Genomic DNA, 27,742 nt, shown 5'->3' on the forward strand with positions numbered 1-27,742 from the left:
ATTGTTTAAGCAATCTCTACGCATTGCAGGTAAAAAAAATGAGTCAGGTATACAATACATACTAACTGACTGTAATGGTGAGCACGTGACTGAGGGAGAGATGCTGTGAAAGTTGCAAAAACAAGCATTAGTTACAAAGTTACTTCTTCATCACTGACATAACCTCAAACAGTCACTACCTGAAGTTATTGCTAAGCAAGTTCTACCTCTACAAACCAGTCGTTATTTTTGTTCTCAGTTTGTTAGATTGCTAAAAGACAATAATAGATTAATTTTAATATTTCATAAGAAATATTGTTTCTTATGGATATATATATATGAAACCTCAGATGTGTGACATTTGCCATCTTCCTTTGTCATGATTTATGTTTGCTGGAGATGATAAGGAACTGGGGACCAACCACATTTGGAAGGCTATAGATTTCAGCTGTGACTAGTAATATTCTTTATAAATAACTTTATGCATTTTAACCTTTCCCTATTGGCTTCCTTTCTATAGATGTGGAACATAAATATCAGTTCTCCTTCATGTTTAGAATATATTGGCTGACCTCAGATGCAGTATAATATGGATAAGTAAATAGAATTTTGCACACAGTGTTTGCAACTAGCTTTATTCACTGTTTCTAGTCATTTAGTGACTTTAGCTGGATGATACTTTTTTTTTAAATCCATCATTATTCGCTTCATATATTTAAGAAGACTTAAAAACAGGAAACTGTTGTAATGTCATAATTTGCTTTGGTTTTCTTTTTCTTAGCTTTGACCTGTAGGCAAAGATGGTCGTGCTTAGATTACTATTTCATCTCATCTTCTGAATTTACTCCTACACACCCCACTTCCTGCGTATATGGCCATTGAAATAGATCATCTTGCTAATGTGGCTATAGCATGAGGTCAGTCAACCAAACAACCTTCCATTCTATTTTGATTCTACATTAATCTTGGATCCTTCCAGTATTCGTTCCTTTTTTTTTATTTCATTTTTTGTTACTGCTTCTGACATCATATCCTGAGTAGTACATTGGTTTAACAGCAAAGCTAGATCTTCTCAGCATACAGTGCAAGAAGATGTTTAAAATGGATTTCAGTTTTTCATTTTCCCTGCCATGCATGTTGATGATCCTGACCATTATTAGTGGTAAGTCAAACTTTATTTTATAAAATTAGCACGATGCCTATCTGAATGGAAATGGTGCTTTTGTATGGACCCTTACCCCTTTTTTAAAGGTATCAACAAATCTCAGCAAAATCTTGATCTCATCATCATCATCAAAGCATAAAAAGGATAATTAAATCTATTTTTTGTCATGAACTATATTTATCATGTTCTTTTACTTACTGCATTTATAATAAAAATAAAACTGATTGAAGGGCTTTGCATATAATACAGTGGGTAAAAAGGGAAGTTAAACACCTTAATGTTTAGGTTTCCTTCTCTTTTCTCAATATGTCCTGATTCAATATGCTAAAAAAAAAATCATCCCAAGTCACTTAGGCCAGTTGTAAGTAGTTTTGAAAATAGATTTCAAGGTTTTATCATACTGAATTTTTTTTTAATTTGAAACACCAGATCTATTTACATGCTCATTCATGATTCTAGAGTCAGTGGCTATATATTATAAAGAATATTACAAATTCAGATGTACATGTGTTGGTTATGTTCTTATTTATATTTTTATTAAATAATGGAAGTTATTTCTCTCACTGGTTTATTATGTCTGTTAGTGTAAAACTGTGAACAAACAGTTCCTAATTTTTAAAGTCACAATATAATTATATACACCTGTATTCAGTACAAATGACAATATAAGGCCTATTTAATTCCACAAATAAGCAGACAAATAATATATTTCAAATTTTAAATATTTACTCAGGTAAGAGTGATATATAGGTTATAGTTTTGTTTTTAGTAGTACATTAGCAAGTATTCTTGTTTAAATCTTAGATCTGTCAATTCATCTGCTGTAATTTATTAAAGTTTTCAGATATAGATATAGATGAATATATATATATATTCTAACAGTTAAACCCTGTTTCCCTGGATTTTGATGAGGTAAACATGTGAACTGAGAGAAGCAATATGAAGAAACTTTAAATCTGTTCTGAAAAGAATAAGACTATGAACTTTTATATTAGGAATCACAATGATACTTCTTTTCTCCACTGCCAATTTGTATGATATAAAGACAGTTGAGTTAATTAAATGTTTTTATAGCAAGCTTAAGCCCTCAGGATATCCTTGGCTATCTGGGACTATCCTTTGATGTTGATAGACTTAACCTATCAGGATTTTAACTATATAATTTGACTTTAGTTTTGATGTCTATTTGTTTTGGAATGATTGTAGAACCCACTCTGAAAGCAGCAGGAAAGATGTTTTAATGGAATACTTGGGTTAACTAAAGAATTGATGTTTTAAATCAGTTGGTTGCTAATATAGTAGTTGATTGAAAGATGTTGACAGATTGTGTGTTGAGTATGACTCACCTAACAACATTTGCTTGAGAATTAGATTAAAATTGATTATGTGTATATTTCATTAATATTTGTGTATATGTGCGTGTATATATATTATGTGAATTGTGAAGTGAAAAATGAGGATTTTGAGTTTTGGAGAATCAAGAGGTCTAGGCATGAATAAACATCAATTTACCAGAAAATACTCTTTCAAAACTCTCAAAGCAAGTTTAAAAAAGGTTGGATGCCAGATTTTCTGTATGTATGTATTCATGTTGTAAGAAATGTTTCTTAATTTATAATTTGATTGTGCCCAACTTCAGCCTTCTTTTGGTTTCAAATTATATGGCAAAATGTCAATTTGATGTTGAACTATATTCCTAAAACAGGGAGTCTGCCATCTCATTAAGAACCTTGAGTCTATCAAGCCTGAGTACCATTTTTATTTATTTTATTAAATTTGTTCGTTCCCCATCTCACTTTGAAGTGAATCTGGGTGGCTTACAATATTAAAAGCAATAAAAACATAAAAGATAAATATTTCTAAAAGCAATAAAAATATGATTACAATCCAGAGTAAAGGGTTATAGGAAAGGCAGGAGTGAGCAGGATGCATGGGAGGAGAAGAGGAGGGATCTTCTCTTAAATCATCAACCACCTCCAGTGTGATACTCTCCTGTTGGGGCCCCAAGACAATGGGCAGAGGCAGCTCTTCAGACCCTTATGGACAGTCAGAATGGTGGGAGCCAATCTTACCTCACGGGCCAAGATGTCCCAAAGAGCATGGGCCATGGCAGAGAAGGCTCTTCTCCTGCACCCACCAGCTGAAATTCCCTGACAGGCCCACAGCATGCCCCCTCTCTGTCAGCATGGGTGGACTTGATCCATCAGATGAGATGGTTCCTCAAGTCACCTGGACCAATGTGATGCAGGGCTTTAAAAGTAATAACCAACCCTTTAAATCAGGGCTTTTCAACCTTTTCACCCATTGTACCACTTTTAGGATATGGCAATATCTGAGTACCACCAGTCACCTAGCAAGGTGTCAAAAACTTGATGACCCCCCAAAAAAAGGAAAAAAGTGATAAAGTACAGGTAGTCCTTGACTTACAACAGTTTACTTAATGACTGTTTGAAGTTACAATGGCACTGAAAAAAGTGCCCTCTCAAGCCACAGCCGAGCAAGATACCTGCGTGTCCACCCGGTGGCGCTCTTCCTCTTGTCCGAGGTTTTCATTGTTGTGAACATTTCTGTTGAGGATTGGCAGCAGGAGGGGGGTTTGGTTTTTATTCCCCCCCATCTGCTGGGTGGTTGCAGCAGGTTTTGGTCACTTCACATAACCCTGGGACACTGTGACCATCATAAATATGAATCAGTTGCCAAGCATCTGAATGTAAATCACAAGACCCTGAAGATGCTGCAACATTCCAGCTGATCATCGCTTCTTTTGGGCTCAGCAGAAGCACCAGGATCAGTGCTGCTTTCCAGATGATTGGTACTTCTTCAGGGCTCAGCAGAAGCATCAGGATCAGTGCCAAGCTCCAGCTGGAGCCTGGCGCTAATCCTGGCGCTTCCTCTGAGCCTTGACAGCCCTGCAGCTCCAGCCATCTCTCACTCAGACTTGTGCAGTGCTGCCATCAGTTCAGCTCATTCCCCTCCCCCATTATTTTTTTAGGATGGTCGCGTACCACCTGCCAGGTGCCAATGTACCACAGCTGGTATCCATACCACTGGTTGAAAAGCCCTGCTTTAAATTGCACCCAGAAGCAAACTGGCAGTCAGTGCAGGTCACAGAGCAGTGGTATATCATGGGCCACCCAAGAACAGCCTGCACCTCTGCACTCTGGACCAGTTGTAGCTTACAAATGCTCTTCAAGGCCAGTCCCACTTAGAGCACATTGCTGTAGTCCAAACGTGAGAATGTGAGATGATCAGATCTTGAGTGAAAAATCTCTGTTCTAAAAATGGCCAGATGAGACAAAATGGTGATATATAAGAGCCAATTTGGTCTAGTGGTTAAAGTACCAAGCTAGAAATCAGGGGACCATAAGTTCAAGTCCCACTTAGCCATGAAAGCTATTTGGGCCAGTCTCTCTCAGTCCAACCCACCTCACAGAGTATTGTTATTGGGAAAATAAGAAGAGGAAGGTGTGTTGATATGTTTGTTGCTTTGGGTTATTTGTAAACATAATAAAGGTGGGATACAAACAAACAAACAAACAAATAGGATTTAAACATAAATGTTAGGATTAAATTAATGTTATGTTATTATGTTATTGATGCATCCTTTTCTGTAAGTGTTTTCTTTAATCATATTATTTTAATCATTATAATATTTCTAATATATTCACTATTTTTTCTCTGTTAGTGATGTAGATTTTTTTGTGCATTTCATTTTCATTCTCAGTTATAATACTACTTTTTCTAACAGTCTATTGATATACTCACCTCTGTGCCAAGGTTTTTTCTGTTTTCACCATTATAAAGCCAGATACATATACAATCCTCAAAACCAGAATATTGTAGTTCAGTGATGAATGTGTTTCGTTTTGTTTTTATCACAGGCAAGGTTTGTGCTGCCAATAATTTAACCTCTCAGAATAATTCCTCAGAACCACAAGAATCACAGTATGCTCAGCCAGTGAAAGGAGACCAAAATTGTGTGCACACCTGTGACAAACCAATATGCTTGAAGGATGAGGAAAGAAAGTGCCTTGGAAATGAGACTTCCTTTCTTTGTATATGTGGTAAGTATTCTGATTTTGGGGTCAACAATGGCAAAATCTAAGAACTTCATTGCAATTCCTAATGCACTGATGTCTTAAACTTGTTTACTTCAGTTAAGCATCTAATCTTAAGCCCTGATCTACAGTTAAACAAACCTGAATCTGAGTTTAATACAGTGGAGACTAAAGGCTAGAGGACAGAGAACATAGTTTGTATTGACCTAGCATTCATCATCACCTCATGTGGCATATTATTAGTAGGTCTTCTGAACATCAGTCACAACTTCAACTATCTTTATGTTCACCTACCAGATGCCATATAGACTTACTAAATAATGACTGGAGCATATTACTGACATTTCACATTATTGGTTTTACTATGAACCTAAAATAATTTGGACTGAAATTAAAAGTATATAGTTCATCCTAGAAAGATTATGGGGTTTTGTCATCCTAGTTTCTGTCTAACAAGCAACAAAAATGTTTTAGTCATTACACATTTCACTTGACTGTGAAATGGAGGGCATAGAACTTAAAATAAATAAATAATAAATAAATATTTTTTGGCACAAATCAACAGATTTGGAACAATGAAAATACTCTTTACTCATGCTATATTTATGAGTATACTATGTCTCCTCCAACTTTGTGAATATACAAGTCTAACCCTGGATTATTACAAATGATAACACTTCTTTCTTTAATTCAAGTATGATATAATATACTTTAAAGGAAGAAGAATTCTCAGAACAGCATTTACTTTTTAGAATTGCACAGAACAAGCATCACTCTTAACTCCTTCAACATAGGGATAGCACTGAATGTGCAATCTGGATACACAGTTGCACACATAGTGAAGATTTAAATTATAAAGATGAAATTTCTGTTGTCACCAAAATGCAATCTTCTTTCTCTAACCACACATTTGTATTTTTCAATGTTTTTTGCTCATATTTTTATTCTGCTCATATTTTTATTCGAACAGGAATCGAATGGAATGCTCCCATAAATATGCCCATCTTATTTACTAAACAAAACTAACACCGTACAAGAGAATTTTTGACAAAAGTATTCCTATGACAAGCGAGACAAAGAAATATTTGGAAAAAAATCCCTCAGGCATCTGGGAAACAAACTGTGAAAAGGAGAGGCTTTTTATTCAAGCACCATCTCTTCTGTTTCTGCTTACATAGTTCTTCCTTATGATTGTTTAAAAGGCCCATGCCATACCTTTGATTATTACATTTGAATGATGAGGTTCATTTCTTATGTCTCCCTAATATTGTCAAGAATATTTTTATCCATTTCTTTTATAAATATTTATATACATTTCCTCATAACATTGCCTTCATTCATCCTGAGCCCATAGTGATGCAGTTCAATTTATCTTTAGTTTCTCAGTAGTGTATTTCCTTCTGTCATGGCACAATTTCTGTTCTGTACACAATCCAGTGTGCTTCAATGAGCATGTGGTTGATGGAGGAGTTAAGGGAATTTGTCCCACTCCCCTTGGCCACTTTATGCTGCTTCAGTCATAGTCCCTTCTGTGCAGTGGCTGGCCATTGCCTTCTATGCTCATTTTGGCCTTGTGTACAGATGAGCTGGGACATCTGGCTTTTGAACCATCCACTTACAGTATGTAATGCCTGTCCAGGCTTCTTATATACATGCATTTTAGTGCTGTTTTGAGAAAGTGCTAGACCTGAACGGAGCAAAAATCAGTTTAAACCAGGAAAGACAGCCAGGTTCTATCACGAATGAGTGCTTTAGTTTTTGTATTAGTTCTGTTGACAAGGTGTTTCCTGTGGCCATACTTTTACTGTATTTATTACTTTGCTGGCGCGTGTGTGTCTTTTGTGCCAATTTAACCTGCTATTTCCAAATCCTGCAGGAATGGCCATTTGCTGGCAGCTCTGCCGTTCTCTGGCAGTCAAGAATAGACTCTACTCATTATTTATCTTTTCCCTTATGCTCTACCTTTATGTCTGTTAATTCAGTTGACAGTCACAGGCATGAAAGAGGGAGAAAGGAACACCCAGGGGCCTCTCACAATACTTCCTCCTTGTCTTTGACCTGTCAGTCAGGCTATTTCTGAACATGGGTCTATTGCTTAAAAAAAAAAAAAAAACCTGCTAACTTGTGTCCAAAAATAGCCTGGCTGACAAGTCAGAGATGCAGAGAACAGATGCAGGGTGAAGTAGGAGGAACATCACACACTCTTCAGTTTTCTCAACAATGCCTTCCTTGCAACACTCAGTGCTCCACCAATATAGGCGGGGCATAAAATTTAGTTTCCACATATCTCTCATTCCCCATCTCCCTTCAAATCTTTTTCAGTATCTCATTGTGTTTGTTTTCACTGGGAGGCAACATTGGTCATTTAATTTAAAAATGAATGAAATGGTGTTTAGGAGCCATAGTGCCTTGGCTTCAAGTGAGGCAGGATGATATGGGAAGTTCTCATCAACCAGAAACTGCTTACATCCCAGATCAAATAAAATTCTGCAGAATTGTTCTGAATTCGGTAGAGCTGCAGAAACCCAATGACTAGGAGAATGTTCGGTGTGGAGAGAACCTAATTACCCTTCTCTTCAGTGTTAGTGTATGAGCTGTGAACAGTTCAAGAATGTCATGGATATAATTTTAGGCATAAGTGTCTTTCAAAAACTCAATTTTGTATATTTTGCCATTTGGCTAACTGAGGTTCAATTACAGCTAGTTTACAATGGAAATGAGGATTGGAATTGCCATCCCTAAATAGTATGGGACCATGCAGCAGCCCTGGTTGATTTTGTTATACAAAGACCATGCAGGTCATTAAATGAGGACCTCATGTAGCCACAACATCTGACTTCCAGCCAGCTTCCCCATTAAATTTCCTTGTTAAAAGACAGCAGAGACACAGCTTACTGTAATATTGCAGTTGTGAGTGATCTCTGCAGAGATACTGTGATAGCTGAAAATCTGAGGACAGGTCATAAGTACCATTTCTTCAATGCAGTCATAATTTTCGAAGGTTACTGAACAAATTTTCATAACCTGGGGACTATCTGTATTATACCTTCATTGCAGTGTCATTTCATATTTAACTAAATACTATGGTATATTTGGAAATATTGTATTGAGTGATTTATTTTATGATGTTTCTAGATTTCATTTTTCCCCTAAATAACTTGTATAAAAAGAAATATTTTTATAAGCTACTTTTTTTCAGGAAGCAAAGAACAGAAAAGATCTATGGTGATTTACCAAGTAGTATATGTAATTGTTGTTTTTCCATCTGAAGAAGTTGATATAAGTTTTGTGAAAAGTGTAATAATTAGGTGTTGAGTGATTTTGAATAAAGAGATATACCACACATCAGGAGGCATGTCACATGTCAGGGGAAAATCGTACAACTTTTAAATATAAAAATGAATGTGGTAAAATTTTTGTTGGTACATAAGTTTCTTATTTGTAAAACTACCCAGAGTAAAGTTCTCATATATTTTCCTATGGACCCTAAACCAGACTGGTTTTTATTTATTTTATTATATTTTCTATATTTCACACAACATTATTGACATATCTTATTGATTTTTGTCTCCCTTCTGACTGTTGACATCCTACCACTTAGATGTGCTTCCAACTGTTCATATTCATTGTCTGCCTAGTGGAAAAATCAGTCTGTTCTGTGAAACAGGTGGACAATTCAATGACAATGTTCTCTGGACCCTGAATGGAAATCCTATAAGTGATGCTTGTATCAAGGATAATGGCACTATAATTACCTTGGAAAAAGATAAAGGTGGCAAGTACGTTTGCCAAAGAGGAAATCATTGTAAGAGTTCTCCTGTTGAAATAAGATGTGACAATGGTAAGTTATATTTTATCTAACTTCTCTTATTGGAGTTCAAAATGCTATATGGATAAATATAGCTATTTAGATAAACAGATTGTGCTCTCTTCTAATATATACTTCAGGAGGAAAAAAATACACAAATACAGTATATTCAATGCAGATGCAAAGTACATGAACCCATTAGATATGATCATGCCAGAATAATGATGTAATATCAATACCAGCAATCACTCCCTATCCCAGCTTTTCTAAACTCAAAATCCTCTAGCATGTAGTTCCTATGTAATTCATCCTTTATTCCAAACCTAAGGCTGGATCTGGCTACTGCAGTTTATGCATTTGTATTTATTTTCCGGAGTCATAGTTTGGATGTAAGAGAAGGGGAGGGGGAGAGAGAGAAGGAGGCTGCATCAATGGCTCTTTGGATCTGATGTGAATATGAGCAAATCCATTGCAATTTGGTTAGGTGCCAAATGCACTGAAATACCAGGAATCTGTATTATAAATTACAGAGCAATGATTATGCACACACTTTGCATATGGAAGGTCTAAGTTTCAATCCCTAAGAACTTCAAGAAAAGCTGGAGGAAAAAGACCTAAGATTGAGGAATTGAAATGAACTGATGTAGATTAAGCAAGCTACCTAGATCAAAGGTCAAATTTAGTATAAGGCAGCTTTCTGTACTCTTAAAATACATATTCTAGAACCTGAAAATTATGGATAATTGTAAAGATGATAATTATACATAATTCAGACAAAATAGTTTGCTTTTCATTGGTATATTCTATATCAGACTGTTTAAACAAACAGTTAATAATGCCTCGTGCCCTACCAAAACCTCCCAGCTGTAGCATGTGGACTCACTGATTGCTCTGAAACCTCATTTTTCAACATCTATAACAGAAAATAAAATACCTGGCTGTTAATGCAAATACACAGAAAGAGTGAGTCTGAACTGGTCTAATGGTTAAGGTACTTGGCTAGAAACTGGGAATCTAGGATATCTAGTCTTGCCTTAGGCATCAAAGCCAGCTGAGTGTCTTTGGGCCAGTCCCTGTCTCTCAGCCCAACCTACACCACAGGATTTTTGTTGTATAGAAAATAGGAAGAGGAAGGACTATTATGTATGTTCACTTTTGTATTTCGGGATTCAAGGCATTGAAGCATGACACATCATAATCAAGTTTCTTAACTCCACTCCAAGCAACTGCAAAACGGGCATGCAGGCCTTTTATAGTTTTCCAATGCCCAGGCAGTCCAGCCAATAGGAATCCTTCTTTCTTCGTGCCTTGCGCATGCACAATAGTCCGGCGCCAGCCAGTCTGGTCCCGGGCAGCTTTTAGATTGCCCAGGACCATTTGCAAAATTTCTGGGCCTGCTGAGTTTCCTCATCAGGCCCAGGACACAACATTCACCATCTTGGGTTATGTATAAAAATAGTCAAGCAGGTATGGCTGTATTTGAACTAACACTGAGTGATTTCTATAGTTTATGCTATATCACTATAAGTTTGCCAGGTCCAAAAGAGCAAAATAATTGTTTATGAGGGTATTGTGCAGCTGTTACTGAATCATAAATATCAAAGCCACGCACAACTATTTGCAGATAGCAGCTCTGACAAAACATTGACAGAAATTAATCCAAACGCAAAAAACAAACCCAAAGCCACACCGATGATGAGGCACGACCACAAACCAGAAGCCAGACCACAGCTGCATCATTAGCCACTTTAAACCCCTCCAATCCAAACATGAAGCAAACTGACACCCTCCATGAAGAGGAGGCACAACCACGAACGCGAAGCCAAAAAAATAGCAAGGCAGCTCAAAATCTTAAACCCCTCTGCAACTCAGACTAACCTGAGCACAACCAAACAGAACACTCCCCCAGCCAATCAGAGCACAGCCAAGCCCCCCCAGCCAGCCAATCAGAGCACAGCCAACCCCCCCAATCAGAGCACAGCCACGCCCCTAACCAATCAGAACACACCTCCACCCAATCAGAACACAGCCAAGCTCCCACCCAATCAGTTCATACCCCCACTGGCAGTTAAAAGGAAGAAACAGCTAAGACCACACATTGCTGCTCGAAGCACGAAGCTGAAGACACCAGCCTGAAGATGACGAATGGGACTTCGTCGAAACGTCGCCAAGACACTTCCAATTTTACGCGGGAGAAAACCCGAACAACCAAAGACCTACATACAAACACCCGCGAAAACCTCAGAATATATATATATATAAATTCATTAATTATATATAGGGTATAAACATTAAAGTATATTTTGTCTAACTATGCTTAAGGAGGTGTTTCTACAACTGCTAATATTTGCAGATATTTTATAAAAATAATATGTTAGAGCTAAGGAAATGATCATGCCTTGAACATTCAACTCAGTGCTGTTGAGCTGAAGGTATTCTGTCACATTATGATCATGACAACTTTATGATTCAAAGATCTGGAATACAGCATATCAGTCCTACCAAGGGAAATAGTTTCTGCCCTAATGCATACACATACACACAAGCATAGACACACATATGTGCATTCTTCCTACTCTTGCTAATCTTTGAAGACAAAGTTTATATCACAACTATGTATCATCCTCATCTGGTACCCGATTGGGAAGAATCCATACTCTGAAAGTCCTGTCCCAGTTTGGGCATCTAGGATCTGCCTCTCTGTCTGGGGAGGGGAGGTTTAGATCAGGGGTCCCCAACCTTGGCAACTTTAAGACTTGTGGACTTCAACTCCCAGAATTCCCCAGCCAGCCATGCCTCTCTAATGTGTGCTTCGCGGGTTCTGTCACTACCCACTTAGGTTCCATCTCCCCACCCAAGACTTGTACTGTTCTTATGCTGACAAGAAACTTACATACTCATCTAGGTGTTTAGGAGGGGGCTTAACTCGTTGAGACCTTTGCAGGATGAGGGAGGGTGCCTGGCCTGACAGCTCCCCTGCTCAACTGGACAGACCAGGACTTGACCTTAATGGCACCTGGCCTACCAGCCCGTCTGATGGGCTTGCTAGACCAGGACTTTTATGCACAGGTTTTGCAGGTGACCCCTGATAGGACATACCAGCAAAAATGCCAGAGTTTTCCCCAGGCTCTGTGAGAACAGCTGCACTCTCCCACCCTTCTGAGTTGGCTGAGGATTCCAGAACTACTCTGGATGGTTCCTGAGAACCTATGTCTTTGAGCCAGTGACCTTTTTCGGATGTGCCCTGTGAAAAAGGTGTGTGTAAGGGGCCCCAGTATTTGGTGGACCCCAAGGTCAGGCTTGAGGTGACAGAGTCAGGAGAGGCCTCTCTGCTTGCGCCCCTTACATAGGACCTCCTTTTGGAAGCAGTTGCAGAATTGAACCTGCTTCCTGGCTGGGTTGCCAGTTCTTGCGTGTTCTGTGAGTTCTGTGAATACCCCCAGTTATCCTCCTTGTCTGGAGTGTTACTGTTTCTGTATGGAATATGTGGATGCCCCTGGGGTGACTCCCTGGCTGGAGTGCGTCTTGGTGTGTAGCGTAGTTCTCTGCCCCATAAATTCTTGTTTGGAGCACTTGCGGAATCTCAGAATGGGGGATCAACGATCTCCTCAGCTGCCGGCACTGACTCTGACATTGATCTTCAGAATGTATTCTATAACCTTCCTCTCCCCTCAGAGCAGAGCCAGGAGGGGAAGGGTGAGACTCCAGCCTTTTATGCAGCTGATCTATGTGCCGCCGAAGAATGCGGCTGTCTTCCAGGGACACTTCATAGGACAGAGACCCAGAGATATTGCAGATGGCAGCAGATACCCACGGGTGACCAGGCCCGTAATTTCTGGTCCAAACAGGAGCACCCACTTGCAGACAACTTGGTGGCCGTGTATGCGACCCTTGAGATGCCACCTGGTCCGGGTGCAGTCTGTCCAACTTAGTAATGAGCCGGCAACCCCAACGAAGTTCAGCCAGGCTCTTTCCAGTGGCAGTGCAAGGTGTGGTGTGCTGTGCAAGAAGAAAGGCTGCTAACCTGTGATACCAGTCACCATAAGTCAGTTTCTTAAGGGCATCCTTGGTGGTGTGCACCATACGTTCAGCCATTCCGTTCAGCCTCCCCTGCGGCAGCAGGCCTCGCCGCAGCCGCCCACCTGGGCAATCCGGCCTGGCACTCAGCCAACCCTCACTGCCCCGTGTGTGGCTTCCTTTTCCTTCTTCTCCGCTATCATCGCCGCCGCCTCGTCGTTTTCCTCAGGCTCTGCGGCGGGACCTTCTCCGGTGACCTGGGCTCCCTGCGTGACTTCGCCCGCTGTCTTGGCGGCAACTGCCGCCGCTGCGGTAACGGCCAACAACAAGAGGAAGCGTGACAACAAGGCTAGCACCTTCAGCTTCAATTGTACGCTGTTGCTGGGTCCCACCGCGTTGGGGAACGGGCCCTTGGGGAGGCTGTCGAGCAGGCCGGAGGAGCCGGCCTACACTGGCACCCCATGGAAGAAGACGAATTACAGTCCCGCCGTGGCTGGATTGACTTTACACAATTTTTGGATATCCGGAGAAGCTATTGATGAGCTGCACGAGAGGTACTTGGAGAAGTTGACCCAGCTCTTTGAGGAGCATAAGGCCAAGTACGGGCTGCCCCAAGACAAGTACCTAATGATCACCTAGCCGGCCACATTGGACCAGCATGGGACACAGAGGAGCAATATTTTTTAGAGAATGTTTGTTGTGGGTATGTGTATATATGTAGATGAATGGTGGCCCTATTATGTATAAATTTTATTATTGTATTTAGGGCGTGAATATTTTTATTTTTATGTATATAAATTGAGTGTGAATGTGTATTGAGTGTTTGGGGTATGAGAATGGTGGACTCGGGGGCGGAGCCTGGTACCCCCTCTGCTGAGTGCAATAGCAAAAGTGGGGGGGCAGGACTTACCCTTGGGCTTGGTCTGTATGGAAGCTAGTTCGGTCAGGAAGGGAGAAGGCTGGTGAGGGTGGGGGTACTCCAGGGAGGGGAGAAGGTCGGAGCATCCCAGTTATGACTGGGATGGGCAGATATGGCGGGAGCCGAGGGGCAGGCCATCTTTGGGGAACGAGGACTCGCTATATTAGAGAGATTCCTTGTTCCAGCACCTCAAAAGGCTCATCCTGTAGTACTGGTGACAGGGGAGTACAGGGCCCTAGTTGTAGGCTGCTGTTGCTTAATGCCAGGTCCGTTGTCAACAAAGCCCCCCTTGTCCGTGATTTAATATTGGACCTGGCATGTATAACCAAAACCTGGCTGGGCCCTAAGGGGGGTGTTTCCCTCTTGGAGATGTGCCCGGATGGGTTTGTGATGCTTCATCAGCCTCAACATCAGGGCAGGGGTGGGGGAGTGGCAGTCATCGCTCGGAAGTCCTTGAGTCCTCGTGGAATTCCTGCCCCGGAGGTTGTTGGGTGTGAGTCCCTCCTGTTGAAGTTGGGTTAACGGGTTCAGTTGGGCTTGCTGCTGACGTACCTACCTCCCAGCTGCGTTGCAACAGCCCTGCCTGCGTTGCTGGAGTCAGTAGCCGGGTTGGCGGTGGAGTTCCCCAGACTTATGGTACTGGGGGACTTTAACCTACCATCACTCGGCGAACGTTCAGAGGCAGCGCAGGAGTTCATGGCTTCCATGGCAACCATGGACCTGACCCAGGTAATCCAGGATCCGACTCATAGGAGTGGTCACACACTCGACCTTGTGTTTCTCTCGTGGCAATGGAGACATGATCTGGAATTAAGGGGAATAGAGATCTCGCCCTTGTCATGGACAGATCATTTCCTATTGAGGCTGGACTTCAGAGCATCACTCCCCCATTGCAGGGAGAGAGAGCCGACTAGGTGGTTCTGCCCCAGGCGCCTAATGGACCCAGATCGGTTCCAGGAGGAGCTTGGGGAAATACCTGACTCTCTTGTCCACAACTTGTCCGGGTCCCTGGTTGCGGCCTGGAATGAGGCAGCATCCGGGGCCCTGGATCGAATTGCGCCTTTGCGACCTCTCTGTAGTGGTGGTCCCTGGAGGGCACCTTGGTTTACTGAGGAGCTCTGGGAGATGAAGCGCCACAAGAGATGTCTAGAGTGATGTTGGAGGGCCAATAACTCTGAATCTGACCGATCACTATTAAGAGCCTATCTTAGGACTTATTTAGTGGTGATAAGGGCGGCAAAGCGTGTTCACTTTTCCGCACTTATTGCGTCCACAGAATCTCGCCCGGCCGCCTTGTTTAGGGTGACCCGCTCCCTTCTTAAAGTGGAGGAGGCGGAGGAACCGTTGCAGGGGAGAGCTGAGGAGTTTGTTCAGTTTCTTTCGGACAAAATCGCTCAGATTCAGAGAGACCTGGACTCCGATTGGGCAGTGCCAGCCGAGTTGCCAGGGGCTGGTCTTAGTCATGTTATCTGGAGCGAGTTTGAGCCTGTGACCCCTGATGAAGTGGACAAGGCCGTGAGGGCAATGAATGCCGCCACCTGTTTATTGGACCCGTGCCCCTCCTGGCTGGTTTCTGCCAGTAGGGAGGTGACACGAGGCTGGCTCCAGGCAATAATCAATGCCTCCTTGATGGAGGGGTCTTTCCCACAACCTTTAAAGGAAGCGGTGGTGAGGCCCCTCCTCAAGAAGCCTTCCCTGGACCCAGTTGTTTTGAAGAACTTTCGTCCTGTCTCCAACCTCCCCTTTGTGGGGAAGGTTGTAGAGAAGGTGGTGGCGTCCCAACTCTTGCGATCCTTGGATGAAACTAATTATCTGGACCCTTTTCAATCTGGTTTCAGGCCCGGCTACAGCACTGAGACTGCTTTGGTCGCACTGACCGATGACCTCTGGCGAGCCCGGGATAAGGGTCATTCCTCTATCCTGGTGCTTCTTGACCTCTCAGCGGCTTTCGATACCATCGACCATGGTATCCTTCTGCGTCGTCTCGGAGAGGTGGGGGTGGGCGGCACCGTATTGCGGTGGTTCTCCTCCTACCTCTCTGACAGGTCGCAGTCGGTGTTGGCGGGTGGACAGAGATCGACCCCTAGGCGCCTCGATCATGGGGTGCCTCAGGGCTCGGTCCTGTCCCCCCTCCTTTTTAACATCTACATGAAACCGCTGGGTGAGATCATTCGGCGACACGGGGTGAGGTATCATCAGTACGCGGATGATACCCAATTATATATCTCCACCCCGTGTCCTTTCAGTGAAGCAGTCGACGTGATGTGCCGGTGCCTGGAAGATGTGAGGGTCTGGATGGGGGTGAACAGGCTTAGACTCAACCCTGACAAGACCGAGTGGCTCTAGGTCTTGCCTCCCAAAGGTCAACTGGATGGTCCATCATTAGTCCTGGGGGAGGCAAATTTACCTCCCTCAGTGCAGGCACGCAACTTGGGTGTCCTCCTGGACTCACAGCTAAATTTGGAACAACATCTATCGGCTGTGGCCAGGGGGACCTTTGCCCAGGTTCGCCTGGTGCACCAGTTGCGGCCTTATCTGGACCGAGAGGCTTTACTCACAGTCACTCATGCCCTTGTCACCTCAAGACTGGATTACTGTAATGCGCTCTACATGGGGCTACCCTTGAAGAGAGTTCGGAGGCTGCAGTTGGTCCAGAATGCAGCCGCGAGAGCGATTGTGGGCGCGCCAAGGTACGCCCATGTGTCACCTATCCTCCACGAGCTGCACTGGCTTCCTGTGGGTCTCCGGATGCAATTCAAGGTGTTAGTTATCACCTTTAAAGCCCTTCATGGCATAGGGCCAGGTTACTTACAGGACCGCATACTGCCGCACAGTTCCCAGAGACCGGTGAGGTCCCATAGATTGGGCCTCCTTCAGGTTCCGTTGGCCAGACAATGTCGGCTGGCGGGCCCTCGGGGAAGGGCCTTTTCTGTGGTGGCTCCGACCTGGTGGAATCAACTTCCCCCTGAGGTTCGAACTACTCCCACCCTGCCGACCTTTAAGAAAGCCGTTAAAACTCTCCTGTTCCAGCAGGCCTGGGGCTGATGTCCCCGGGGGAGGCCGGGATATGATCGGACTTGCGGTATGATTGTATTATTTTATTGTTTTATTCTTAGATGATTGTTTTAACTTTGTACGCCACCCTGAGTCCTTTGGGATTGGGCGGCATATAAATAAAATTAAATAAATAAATAAAATAAATAAAGGAGCAGACGTTGCATGGCGGATCATGTTGGCCTGGAGGAAAACCTGGAACTCAGAAGAGGTGAATTGAGGACCATTGTCTGAAACGAGAACATCTGGAAGGCCATGAGTTGCAAAAATATTTCTCAGCACCTGGATAGTCTTGGCAGCAGTAGTGGAGGACACAGGAACAACCTCTAGCCACTTAGAATGGCTATCAACAACAACCAAGAAGAATTGCCCCTAAAAGGGCCCAGCGTAATCTATATGTACCCTGGACCATGAGGTGTGAGTTTCCTCCCATCTATGAACTGGGGCCTGAGGCATTTCAGGCTGGGACTGTTGGCACACATGGCACTCATGCACTTGAGCCTCAATGGTTTTATCGAGGCCAGGCCACCACAAAAGGCTGTGCGCAAGCACCTTCATCCTGACTATGCCAGAGTGTCCCTCATGTAAAGAATGCAGCATTCTAGTCCTCAGTGAGGTAGGGATTACTACCCTACTTCCCCATAGCAGACAACCCTTAAAACTGGACAACTCATGTCTTCTTTGCCAGAAACTCTGAAACTCAGTATCAGGACATCTGTCAGCCACGCGTGACAGAACGCGTGTGAGCGTGTGGTCCGTGGCAGTTTCAGCAGCCACATCCCTTGCATTGAGGGGAGACTCAGGCAGCTCTTGAATGGACAGAATATTAATGGCTGGAGCAGGATCAGGCTCCTCGTATGCTGCGTTGGTCCATTTTCCTGTCAGCATATGACTACTCTTTAATTTACAAGCCTGGAAAGGAAATGGGTCATGCTGATGCTCTGAGTAGATTACCCCTTCTAACACTTCTTAATGCCAGCCACAATAGCCAGCGCCTCCCTGTCAATCTGAGCATAGTTGCGCTCAGCAGAAGACAAGATTCTGGAGTAATATGCTACAGGGATCTGTGTCCCATCAGCCAACAGATGGCTAAGAACTGCCCCCACTCCATATGGAGAAGCATCGCAGGCAATGCAAACAGGCAATTGCTCATTGAAGTGAGCCAGTACAGCATTAGAAGTAAGCAAGGCCTTAACCTCATTGAAACTTTTTTTCATGGACCTTAGTCCACTGCCAACAGGCTTGTTTGTCTAAGAGCCTGTGCAATGGCTCAGCTATAGCAGCTTTGTTTGGCAGAAAGGCATGGTAAAAATTTAGTAGCCCCCAAAAGGCTTGTAGTTCCCCTTTAGACTTAGGGCTTGGGGCCTGCTGAATGGCCTTTAATTTAGCTTCAGAAGGGTGGATACCTTGAGCATCTATCCTGAATCCCCAAAAGTCAGTAGAATTGACTCCTTTCTTACACTTGTCCTTTTTTAATTTGAGACCTGCTTCCCTAAAATGAAGCAAGACAGCCCTTAATTTCTCAGCCAAGTTTTCAGGTGATTCTCCTGCAATGAGGACATCATCAAAATATGGACAGACTCCTGGAATACCTCTCAGTATGTTCTCCATAATACTCTGGAAAATGCCAGGGGCTACATTTACCCCAAATTGCAATCTCTTCACTTTAAAAGCTCCTCTATGAGTCACAATTGTCTGAGCCTCAGCAGCTGCCTCATCAACAGGCAACTGTTGACAGGCCTGTGCCAGGTCAAGCTTCGCAAAAATCTGCCCCCCCTTTAGGGAAGCCAGAATGTGACTTACTACAGGTACTGGATAAGCATGTTGCTGTAGTGCCTTGTTTAGTGTGCACTTGTAGTCCCCATTAGCTTGTAATGTCCCCATTAGCCTTTAATGTCCCCATTAGCCTTTAAAGGTGTTACTATGGGGGTTTCCCAAGGACTTGAATCTACAGGCTCTAGAATACCCTGCTGGAGCAATTTGTCCAGCATCAATCTTGTTTTTAAGTGCAAACGGAACTCTCCTAGGCTTGACCCCAATGGGTGCTATGCATGGATCTAATCGTAGTGAAACTGGAGGCCCCTTGTAGGTTCCAAACTCAGAGCTAAACACATCTGCAAATTCCTTGCAGACTTTTGCAAGGCTAGGCGTTTGCAAATGGTGTAGCCCCGTGACCTGGATTTCCAGAGCCTCAAACCAATTGAGTCCAATAAGACTTGCACGTTCACCCCCAACAACCAACATATCTAAAGGACCCTCAAAATCCTTGTACTGTACCTTAAGGGTGGCCTCCCCCTTAACACATACCTTAGAATTCTGAAAGTCTGTAAGTATCACAGTGGATGGCCTGAGTTTCACTTGAAGGCCACTGCTGCTGCAAATCTTCCTGAATGTGTTGAGGGAAATAATGGAGAGAGCAGAACCAGTGTCCAATTCCATGGATAAGGGAACCCCTTGCAACTTTACTTTAAGGGACAACTTCTTTTTTAGGGGTTTATGTGTGCCTGTCCTCAGAATACTTCTGCGTATTGCGCAGAAACCCACCCTATTTTGGCTGGGGACCTTGGTACCTTTCAGATGCAATTCTTCTTTAGGTTGTACCTTCTGACAACTCAGACATACAGCTGCAATGTGGCCTTGCCTTCCACATGCCCTGCAAATGGCGAACCGGAACCGGCAGTCTGCTCTTCTGTAGCGTCCTCTGCATCCGAAGCATTGTGAAGTTATTGAAGCCTTTTCTGTGCAATCTCTCTGTCTCCTTCCGGCTGCCTGGTAAAGCTTATTCACCTCATCTTCGGGAACCTCTTCCGAATCTTCATGCATGTTCTCCTGGTGGACAGCAACAGTCTCTGGATGGCTTCTGTTGGGCCGCATGTTTTTTACTGCTCCGCCTGTTGCTTCCTCTGCTGTAACTTCTCGTAGAGCATCTTGGAATGAAATGTCTTCTTTCGCGAAGATCTTTTGCTGTAAGTCTCTATTTCTCAGTCCACACACAAAACAATCACGCAGTCTTTCCTCTAAATCTTTAAATTCACACAGTCTAGTTGCTCGCCTCAATGCTGCGATAAAGCCCTTAGCAGATTCTCCTGCTCTCTGATCTCGTTGTTCAAACGTGTGCCTCCATGCAATGACGGACAGCTTGGGCTGAAAATGTTCTTTTAGAAGTTTCTTTAGGTCTGTGTACGTTACACCTTCCAGTGAAGCAGAAGCCATGAGGTTTTTAGCAATTTCAAAAGTCTCTTGGCCACATACACACAGCAACGTGGCAGCCTTCAGCCCATCTTCACAAACTTGATTAACCCTAAAATAGTTCTCTATTCTTGCAATGTATGATTCCCATCGTTCCGGGTGTGCGACGTCAAATTCTGACAAGTGGCCGATTTTCACCATTGTAGTACATGCTACACTACTTGCTTCTGCAGGGAAAGGGTCTCTCAGCCAAACTCACCCTCCAGCGACACTGTATTGGCAGGATAGCTGTTGAATTTAATGCCTTTTCCCTTCCAGGACTTCTTTTGGGTAAGTCTTAAAGCTTCCTTCTAGCTTTCCTTGTTAAATCCCACCTTTGTCACCAGTGTTAAGTCCTGGGAGCGATGGCGAATGAAGAATACATGTTTCTGGAACAGCTCTTTATTGTGCTTCTTTCAAACTCCAACAATGAGTAAAGGCACACAGGCCTCCTTTTATACGTCCCCACAACTCTTATAAATAAAATAAAATTAGTCCTATGGGTTAAGCATATAAATTAGAATATATACAATCCAAATCTCTAAAAAAACATTCTTCAAGTGGATTCAAGCAGTTCAAAGCTTACTCAGCTTTATAAAAAAGGTGAGTTTATTTAAGGACAAGGGAGGACATGATAGCAGTCTTCCACTATCTCAGGGGCTCCCACAAAGAAGAGGGAGTCAAGCTATTTTCCACAGCACCTGAAGGCAGGACAAGAAGCAATGGATGGAAACTAATCAAGGAGAGAAGCAACTTAGAACTAAGGAGAAACTTCCTGACACTTGGAACAATTAACCAGTGAACAACCTGCCTCCAGAAGCGGTGAATGCTCCAACACTGGAAGCTTTTAAGAAGAGACTTGACAGCCATTTGTCCGAAATGGTATAGAGTTTCCTGCCTGAGCAGGGGGTTGGATCTCCAAGGTCCCTTCCATTTGCAATTGACTAATAGCGAATTTATCAATGGCAATGGTGTTCAAGTGGTGCTCCAGTTGTTTTATTATTATTATTTAATTTGTTTGCTGGCTCACTTCCAGATGATTATAGGTCAGCAGGAAGGCAACTACAAAAGCAATATTCATGTCCATTATTATCTAATTGGTTTCCAAACATTTCACATATAATGAAAAATGCAGAAACATCTATAAAAAGCAGTGAGTTTCCAGTATAAAATTAATACGTGAAATAAAGGGAGTTGCTATAACACATGATTATATTATATCAAATATATATTTGTTGTCTGCCTGTTATATATAATTTTGTTTAATTTATTTAAATTTAATAAAAAAACTTGTTTTGAATATAATAGCATCTATTTAAGAAGAAATTGATAGATTTGACTACATTCTGAGTCCTCTCTTTTTCCAGAAAAGTATTTTACAGTCCAGAATTCCTTTTGGAAAACTAATAAAAAACTAGTTCTGTGTATATTCATATGTTTTATTCTGGCCACTAATTGTAAATCACCACCCAAAGTCCTTCTTTCATCACTCAGAGTCCCTCTTTGAGGGAGATGGCCAGTTCAGAAATGTGAAAAATAAAATAAATAAACAAATAGATCTCAGTGTTGTGGAACTTGGCATGAATAGGTACATAGCACTAATTTTTATTTAAGGCATAAGAGACATATGTTTTGTGAATCTTTTTCATTTTGTAATATTTCGATGTATATATTTAAACACTAAAAAAATAAAACTCTGCCTTTTTTAGTGTCAAGATGCATTTGACATCAGTTCTAGTTTGGATGTTTAGAAAACAAGCACTCATTTCTTCTACTTTTTCAACTGCTGAAGGCCATCTCTTTCTTTCTAGCAGGGGATCTGCTGCAGCATCCACTCTTCCTGTATGTCCTGACAGCCTGTGGAGGTGGAGCAGTTTTGCTAGCTATCACAGCCTCATTGATCACATGCTGCTGCATGAAAACCAAACACAACTTCGTTCGGGTCCCTGTGGGTAAGTAATGCATTTTCTCTTTGTTGTAGTGTTTCACAAGGAGCCCCATGTATGCTTACTTGAAAACAAGGATTTAAACAAAATCACGAACAAAATCAGAAAAGAAAAATAGAGGGAAAGAGTTTTTTCATTTATTTATTATTTATTATTATCCTTTGACAAATTGGCAAATAACTAGCAATAGCAATAGCAGTTAGACTTATATACTGCTTCACAGTGCTTTATAACCCTCTCTAAGCAGTTTACGGAGTCACCAAATTGCCCTCAGCAATCTGGGTCCCCATTTTACTGACCTCCGAAGGATGGAAGGCTGAGTCAAGGCCACTCAGAATCGAACTCCTGGAGCGAGCAGCGAGTTAGCCTGCAATACTGCATTCTAACCACTATACCACCATGGCTCTTAGCAGATATTTTTGTGGAAGACATTATCTTTGGTGAATGCTGCTGAACACATGTTGTTTACCTCCTCAGACCACTTACCAAGCTGTGTATTATAAACAGAGTGTCCTTCACAGCATTCACCAAAGGGTGATCTTCATCAAAGAAGTTGCCAAATAGTCTGGAAGAGGCGGCCGCAGCTGCAAACTCGTCAAAAACTGCCGTTTGGAATGTTCCTGCAGGCAGTTAGACCTCAGTGGCTGTTCAAAATGGCGGCCGAAGCTGCCTCAAAATGGCAGCTGCAACCATCTGTGCGCCAAAATGACCGTTGAGGAGGCCTGCGAGGTCTGAAGCCTCAGTTGCAATGAGCCCTCATTCCGAAGAAACGCTTGGGCTCCTAATGCGGCTGAGGGTAAATGAGACGATCAGCTAGGCAGCGCTGTTGAAATAGCCGGCAGTTTGCTGTAATACTCGGCCGAGGTCTCTAAATAAGGCCTCCAGGCCTGAGTGAGTTCTGTGCTCGTTTGCAGATCCCCCCTTGCTCATAACGTCTGCTGTGGCCGAGGGACCTTAAAATGATCCCTCCAGGCCTGACGACATGCGTCGCCGCTTGCGGATCCCCCCTGACGATCGGTAAGCTTACCCTCGTCTCCGGAGTCCTGGGAAGTCAGCGAGGCTTGTCTCGTGAAACGGATCCTCCGACGAACAGCTGACTGTGAGGGAGATCGTCTGGGCGGCAGTTTGAAATTCGGAGCCCTCCGACGAAGAGCTGGCTGGTGGGGATCGTGAAAACGGCTGTTTAAAGCTGTTTAATTCACGAAGTGAAAGTTCTAAATTGAGTTGAAAGGGAAGGGCACGTAGAAGGTGCCGAGCCTGTCAGCCCAGCCGGGCAGCCAGGCTTGAGGAGGAATGAACTCCAGATAATTGGAAAAACAGGTTAAAATATATAAAATAATCAATAATGAAATAATTAGTCTAAATCAAAGTGAATGAGAAATTACTGCAGTCTTCTGCTCCAGGAGCGAAGAAAAAACATATCTTTAGAGCAAAGAGACTAAGTCTAAAACTGGGGTGCAATTGGCACAGCAGGGGCGGTACTAAGATTCAGACTTAGTCTAATTGGAGCAGATAGATTAAGACAACCCATCCGTGGATTCTCCATCCAATCATGCTGGAGAACAAGCATTCTCATAGCTCGTCCAAGAATACTCAGGACCATTTGCCAAAAATAGAGGGAAAAAAAATCTCAGCTCTCCTCTGTGTTGTAGCATAATATTATGGGAAAAGCAGAGATTGTCTCTGAAACAGAGTGATATGTAAGAGTATGGTCACACTGTTTCACTTTTAGAAGCAAAGAAACTATTTTGCTTCACAAAACAGCTTCAGAGGATATTCATTTGAACCTTCATCAGCTCAAAGCATCCCTCAAAGGTTCATTAAACCCTGATATATAAAATACATACATATATCTTGATGTTGTAAGCCCCCAGAGTTGCCTTGCAGAGAGATGGTCAGTAAACAAATTTAGTAAATAAAATAAATAAGACAACAATATGGCTGTCATAAAACTCATTAAGGCTTCTTTCCATATACTGTAAGTAGGATATAGGACTGAAGCGTCTCTCTGTTCCACATTAAGAATGAAAGGACACATATGAATTGCAGTTTTCAGGTTCTGATTGTGCTTTTCTACAGAAGATGAAAAGGATGAGGGCATAACCATGTCTGCCATTTCTAGTGAAAGGCCAAATCCTCCTCCTAATGGAGACCATTGTGAAGTTACAGATGTCCTTATTGATAGTACCGCCAATACTAGTAAGTACAGAGACATAATGTTGTTATTATATAACAGAAAGCTAAATGTACCTGTGTTGTTTCTAAAAGCTGTTTTCCCTATTGTCTACTTTGGCATTGAGAAGAGATATGGTAATGAACCATGGAAATGCATCTCTTTCCAATATCCTTTGAAGTAAGCCAATCTTTTACACTTATTACAAGTGCAATAAGAAATCTTGGAACAGTTTCTATGTAGTGATTGTTCTATATGTACCTGTATTGTTTTAAACAATTGTTGGTATAAAGCAAACTTGCCAAAACTTATCAAATGCTTACTCACAACATCAGGTCAAGTAAAACTGATATAGATTTTCCTTGTTAATAATAACAGTTATCTCCTATGATTTCCTGAAGACTTCCTCAGAGAAATGGACTTTAACTAATCCATAAACAGCTTCACCAGAAATAAGCACATTTAAGTTCAAGAACTCAGTTCTTACATTTTAATGTTAGTGTCATTACAAGAATGAAAAGCAAGGTGACGTGAAGATTTGATTAAAGATTTAAGCAAATGTACACAATACTAAATTATATACTTTATGAATTTTCCTGACATTCTTTTAAAGGTGCACAAATCTGTGAAAGTTTCAAACCAGACCATAAGGAAGATCCAAATCCTTCAGTGGGACCCGAGGTGAAGACAGAATGCAGAAGAGAGGAGAAAGTTGGGACAGAAACAGAGTTCCAAGATGATACAATTGACAACGCAGCTCAGGAAGTTATAGATGACTGTTTTCCTGATCCCATTGATGCTTGATGTCCTCCTTTTGCCTTCTCCAGGTCCGGGGAACTGGGTCTTCTTCATTCCAAGCTTTCTCAGAATAATATAATGTCCTTTATAAATTACTTACCTGCTAATAGCATAAGCCTACAAATAATTTAAAATTAGCCCAAATGTGGTTTTCTGCTGTGTTCCTACTTCTAAGGGCATTTATAGAATTAAATATGAGAAATCTAAATATCATATGCCCTTTCCCCCAAACTGGAATAATTTCTCTTCCAAGTCAACATTTGTCCTTCAATCCCCAAGATTCCTGGTTCAACCTAAGTAGACATACAAACGACGAAATTCTTTTGAGGAATTCTAGCTCTTTTTACACTGAAATCACAATCAAGAATTCTGTAGAAAATTCTAGAGCAAGTTTTAAGCTTCCTTGCTGAAATGTTTAGTTGTTGCAGATTTTTGTGATTAAACATAATGTCTATTTACTTCTGTGCTAAGTGTTTACATGACCCAAAACTGGTTCCAGGAGTTAGCAGCAGACTCCTATAGCTATGTTACACAGGATGTTCTCAAACTGCCTATGACATTTTGGGTCTTCTGGAAAGTGGTCTGTTTCAACAGTAGACCATGTACCAGTGTTTGGGATCCAGAGATTTGCCTCAGCCCATAACTTTCAAAAATTATCTGTATTATGAACAAAAAACCTTTCACCACAGTTTTGTAATGCTGAGAGTGAGGATTCTGATCATATATTTCTCTTGGACATTTGAAGAGAATTAGGCAAAAGTATTTTTCTATACATACTCTCGCTCTTAACGTGTGAGTAACAGATAGAGAATAACAGAGCATTTCCCTCATCACCATTTTTACAGATGGTGTTATCATTTTAAGCCGACTGTTTTTCAGCAATATTTTCATAATTTTGCTCATCTTTATTTAAATGAAGAACAGATATCTTTTAAGTTTATCTGTCTTGTGAATCTTGTTGAATGTGAGAAATGTTTATAGAAGGTGCCCTATTGTGGAACTTTGTGAACATGTTTATATAAGATAGGACTTCTAATTACAGTAGCTACAAACTGCTTAAAAGGCCAGTGCTTCATGCTTCTAAAACCATTTTCCATTTTCTGAAGGACAAAACCAGGAGAAGTGTTTGCTCCCATATTGTCTTGTGTATTTCCTGTAAGCATCAGCTCAACCATTTTGGGAACTATGATGCTGAACATGCTTGGCTATTGGTCTAAATCAGCAACAATTTTATGCTGACCTTGCCATAGGGAAAAAAAGAATAAAACTTTTATTTTTTAAATGACATAGACCTTAATTTAATGAAAAACTGAAACGAAGGCTTAAAACTCTTTCTTTTGGGGAAGAAAATTTTTCCAACTGCTTAGCCTGCTATAAAAAAAATAAATACACTTTGCAGGAGTGTATACTATAATATGAACTGGTTGTAGGTGTATCCAGTGCACTTAAAAAAAAGAAAACAAGCAAACAATTTGGTGATGACAAATACAGCTTTGGCATCTATTATAAATGCCCTTTAAAGTATTGTACTCTGAAAGGTTTTAAGAATAATAAACAAGAGGTGGAGAAAAAGCTGTTTTTTTCTTCTACTTTATTGCCATCCAAACCTTGCTTTTTCTTTTTCAGAGAAATGTGGTTTATAAACATGGCATATAATAATAGTTACCTTGATTGTAAAGTATTTTGTACCACTTGCATATAGTTGCAGGATTTTCTTTTTCATCTTCCTAAATGCTTTAAGGTAGATTTGACCAGGCTGATTGGGGATTATACAATAAAAATAGCAATTAGGAAAAAGTAACAAATCAAAATGATAGTAATCTGGTGATAGCCATATCTAGAGAAGCCCCTTGGACAATAAAACAGATGCTTCCTGCTTTTTGAATGAGCATCTTTACCACACTAGAGAAGATGCAAGGAAAACCCAGGCATGAGGTAGCTTTGTCTATTCTGTTGAACAGCTAGAGCTTGCCGCTTTGCTTAATTTTTTTTCCCCTTTACATTGCAATAATACAATGTCTGAAAAACCATTCTTCTGTAATGCTTTGAGCTGTATTCACACTGTGGTGATTTTTTTATGATGCTGTCCCTCATTAATAAAGAGATTGTTTTATATACCTAGAATGAGGAATTGGATTCTTTCTATTACCTGCTTATTCTTCAACGTGGGCTAAAATTCTTACCTGGCAGCATATTCAGCAATCTTGGCATTTCTCTAAACCAGGAGTGACCTTTATCCTCCAGCAATTCAAAGCTGGTTCTCTTGCCAGTCTAATTTTACTATTCCATTTCCCAGAGAAGAGAAAAAATCCTGGGAATTAAGTATAGACAACAATCCTATTCCTGCTTATTCCCTGTTACTGTATGTGTTAACTTTAAATTCTGTCTTCCATCTGGAAATTCAGGGCAGCACATATATAAAAGTCCTTTCACCAATTCTTTCCCCACAAGCATTAGACAGTAGGTTGAGTTAAAAGAGTCTCAATATTACCCAGGGGCTGATGATGAACTTGAATTGGGGTCCTTTCAGTCCTAGTCCAACACCTTAACAAATACTCTACACTAACTTTCATTGTTAAATACACCGGCACCTAATT

The 27,742-nt window shown here is 41.7% G+C and overlaps 1 protein-coding gene across 2 annotated transcripts; it reads left to right on the forward strand.

Moving 5' to 3' along the window:
* The first annotated feature begins 817 nt into the window (after nt 1-817).
* Nucleotides 818-27,269, forward strand: LOC120315438. Of its 2 annotated transcripts, none has more exons than XM_039359767.1 (6): nt 818-1,141; nt 5,026-5,208; nt 8,804-9,043; nt 22,043-22,180; nt 24,254-24,373; nt 24,961-27,269. In XM_039359767.1, the coding sequence occupies exons 1-6, from the start codon at nt 1,072-1,074 to the stop codon at nt 25,149-25,151; spliced, it is 942 nt and encodes a 313-aa protein (XP_039215701.1). In that variant the 5' UTR covers nt 818-1,071; the 3' UTR covers nt 25,152-27,269. The 2 variants fall into 2 exon arrangements, with proteins under 2 accessions (XP_039215701.1, XP_039215699.1); XM_039359765.1 differs by having other exon boundaries at nt 825-1,141; nt 22,040-22,180.
* The last annotated feature ends 473 nt before the right edge of the window (nt 27,270-27,742 follow it).

This window comes from Crotalus tigris, unplaced genomic scaffold (assembly GCF_016545835.1).
Source record: "Crotalus tigris isolate CLP2741 ecotype Arizona unplaced genomic scaffold, ASM1654583v1 scf7180000019120.420415, whole genome shotgun sequence".
In the NCBI taxonomy this organism is placed as follows: domain Eukaryota; kingdom Metazoa; phylum Chordata; class Lepidosauria; order Squamata; family Viperidae; genus Crotalus; species Crotalus tigris.

Coding starts and splice junctions, on each gene's coding strand:
- LOC120315438 (XM_039359765.1), top strand. CDS start 1,072: ATGTTTAAAATGGATTTCAGTTTTTCATTTTCCCTGCCATGCATGTTG. Junction 1,142..5,025: donor GATCCTGACCATTATTAGTG/GTAAGTCAAACT, acceptor TTTTTATCACAG/GCAAGGTTTGTGCTGCCAAT. Junction 5,209..8,803: donor TTCCTTTCTTTGTATATGTG/GTAAGTATTCTG, acceptor CCTACCACTTAG/ATGTGCTTCCAACTGTTCAT.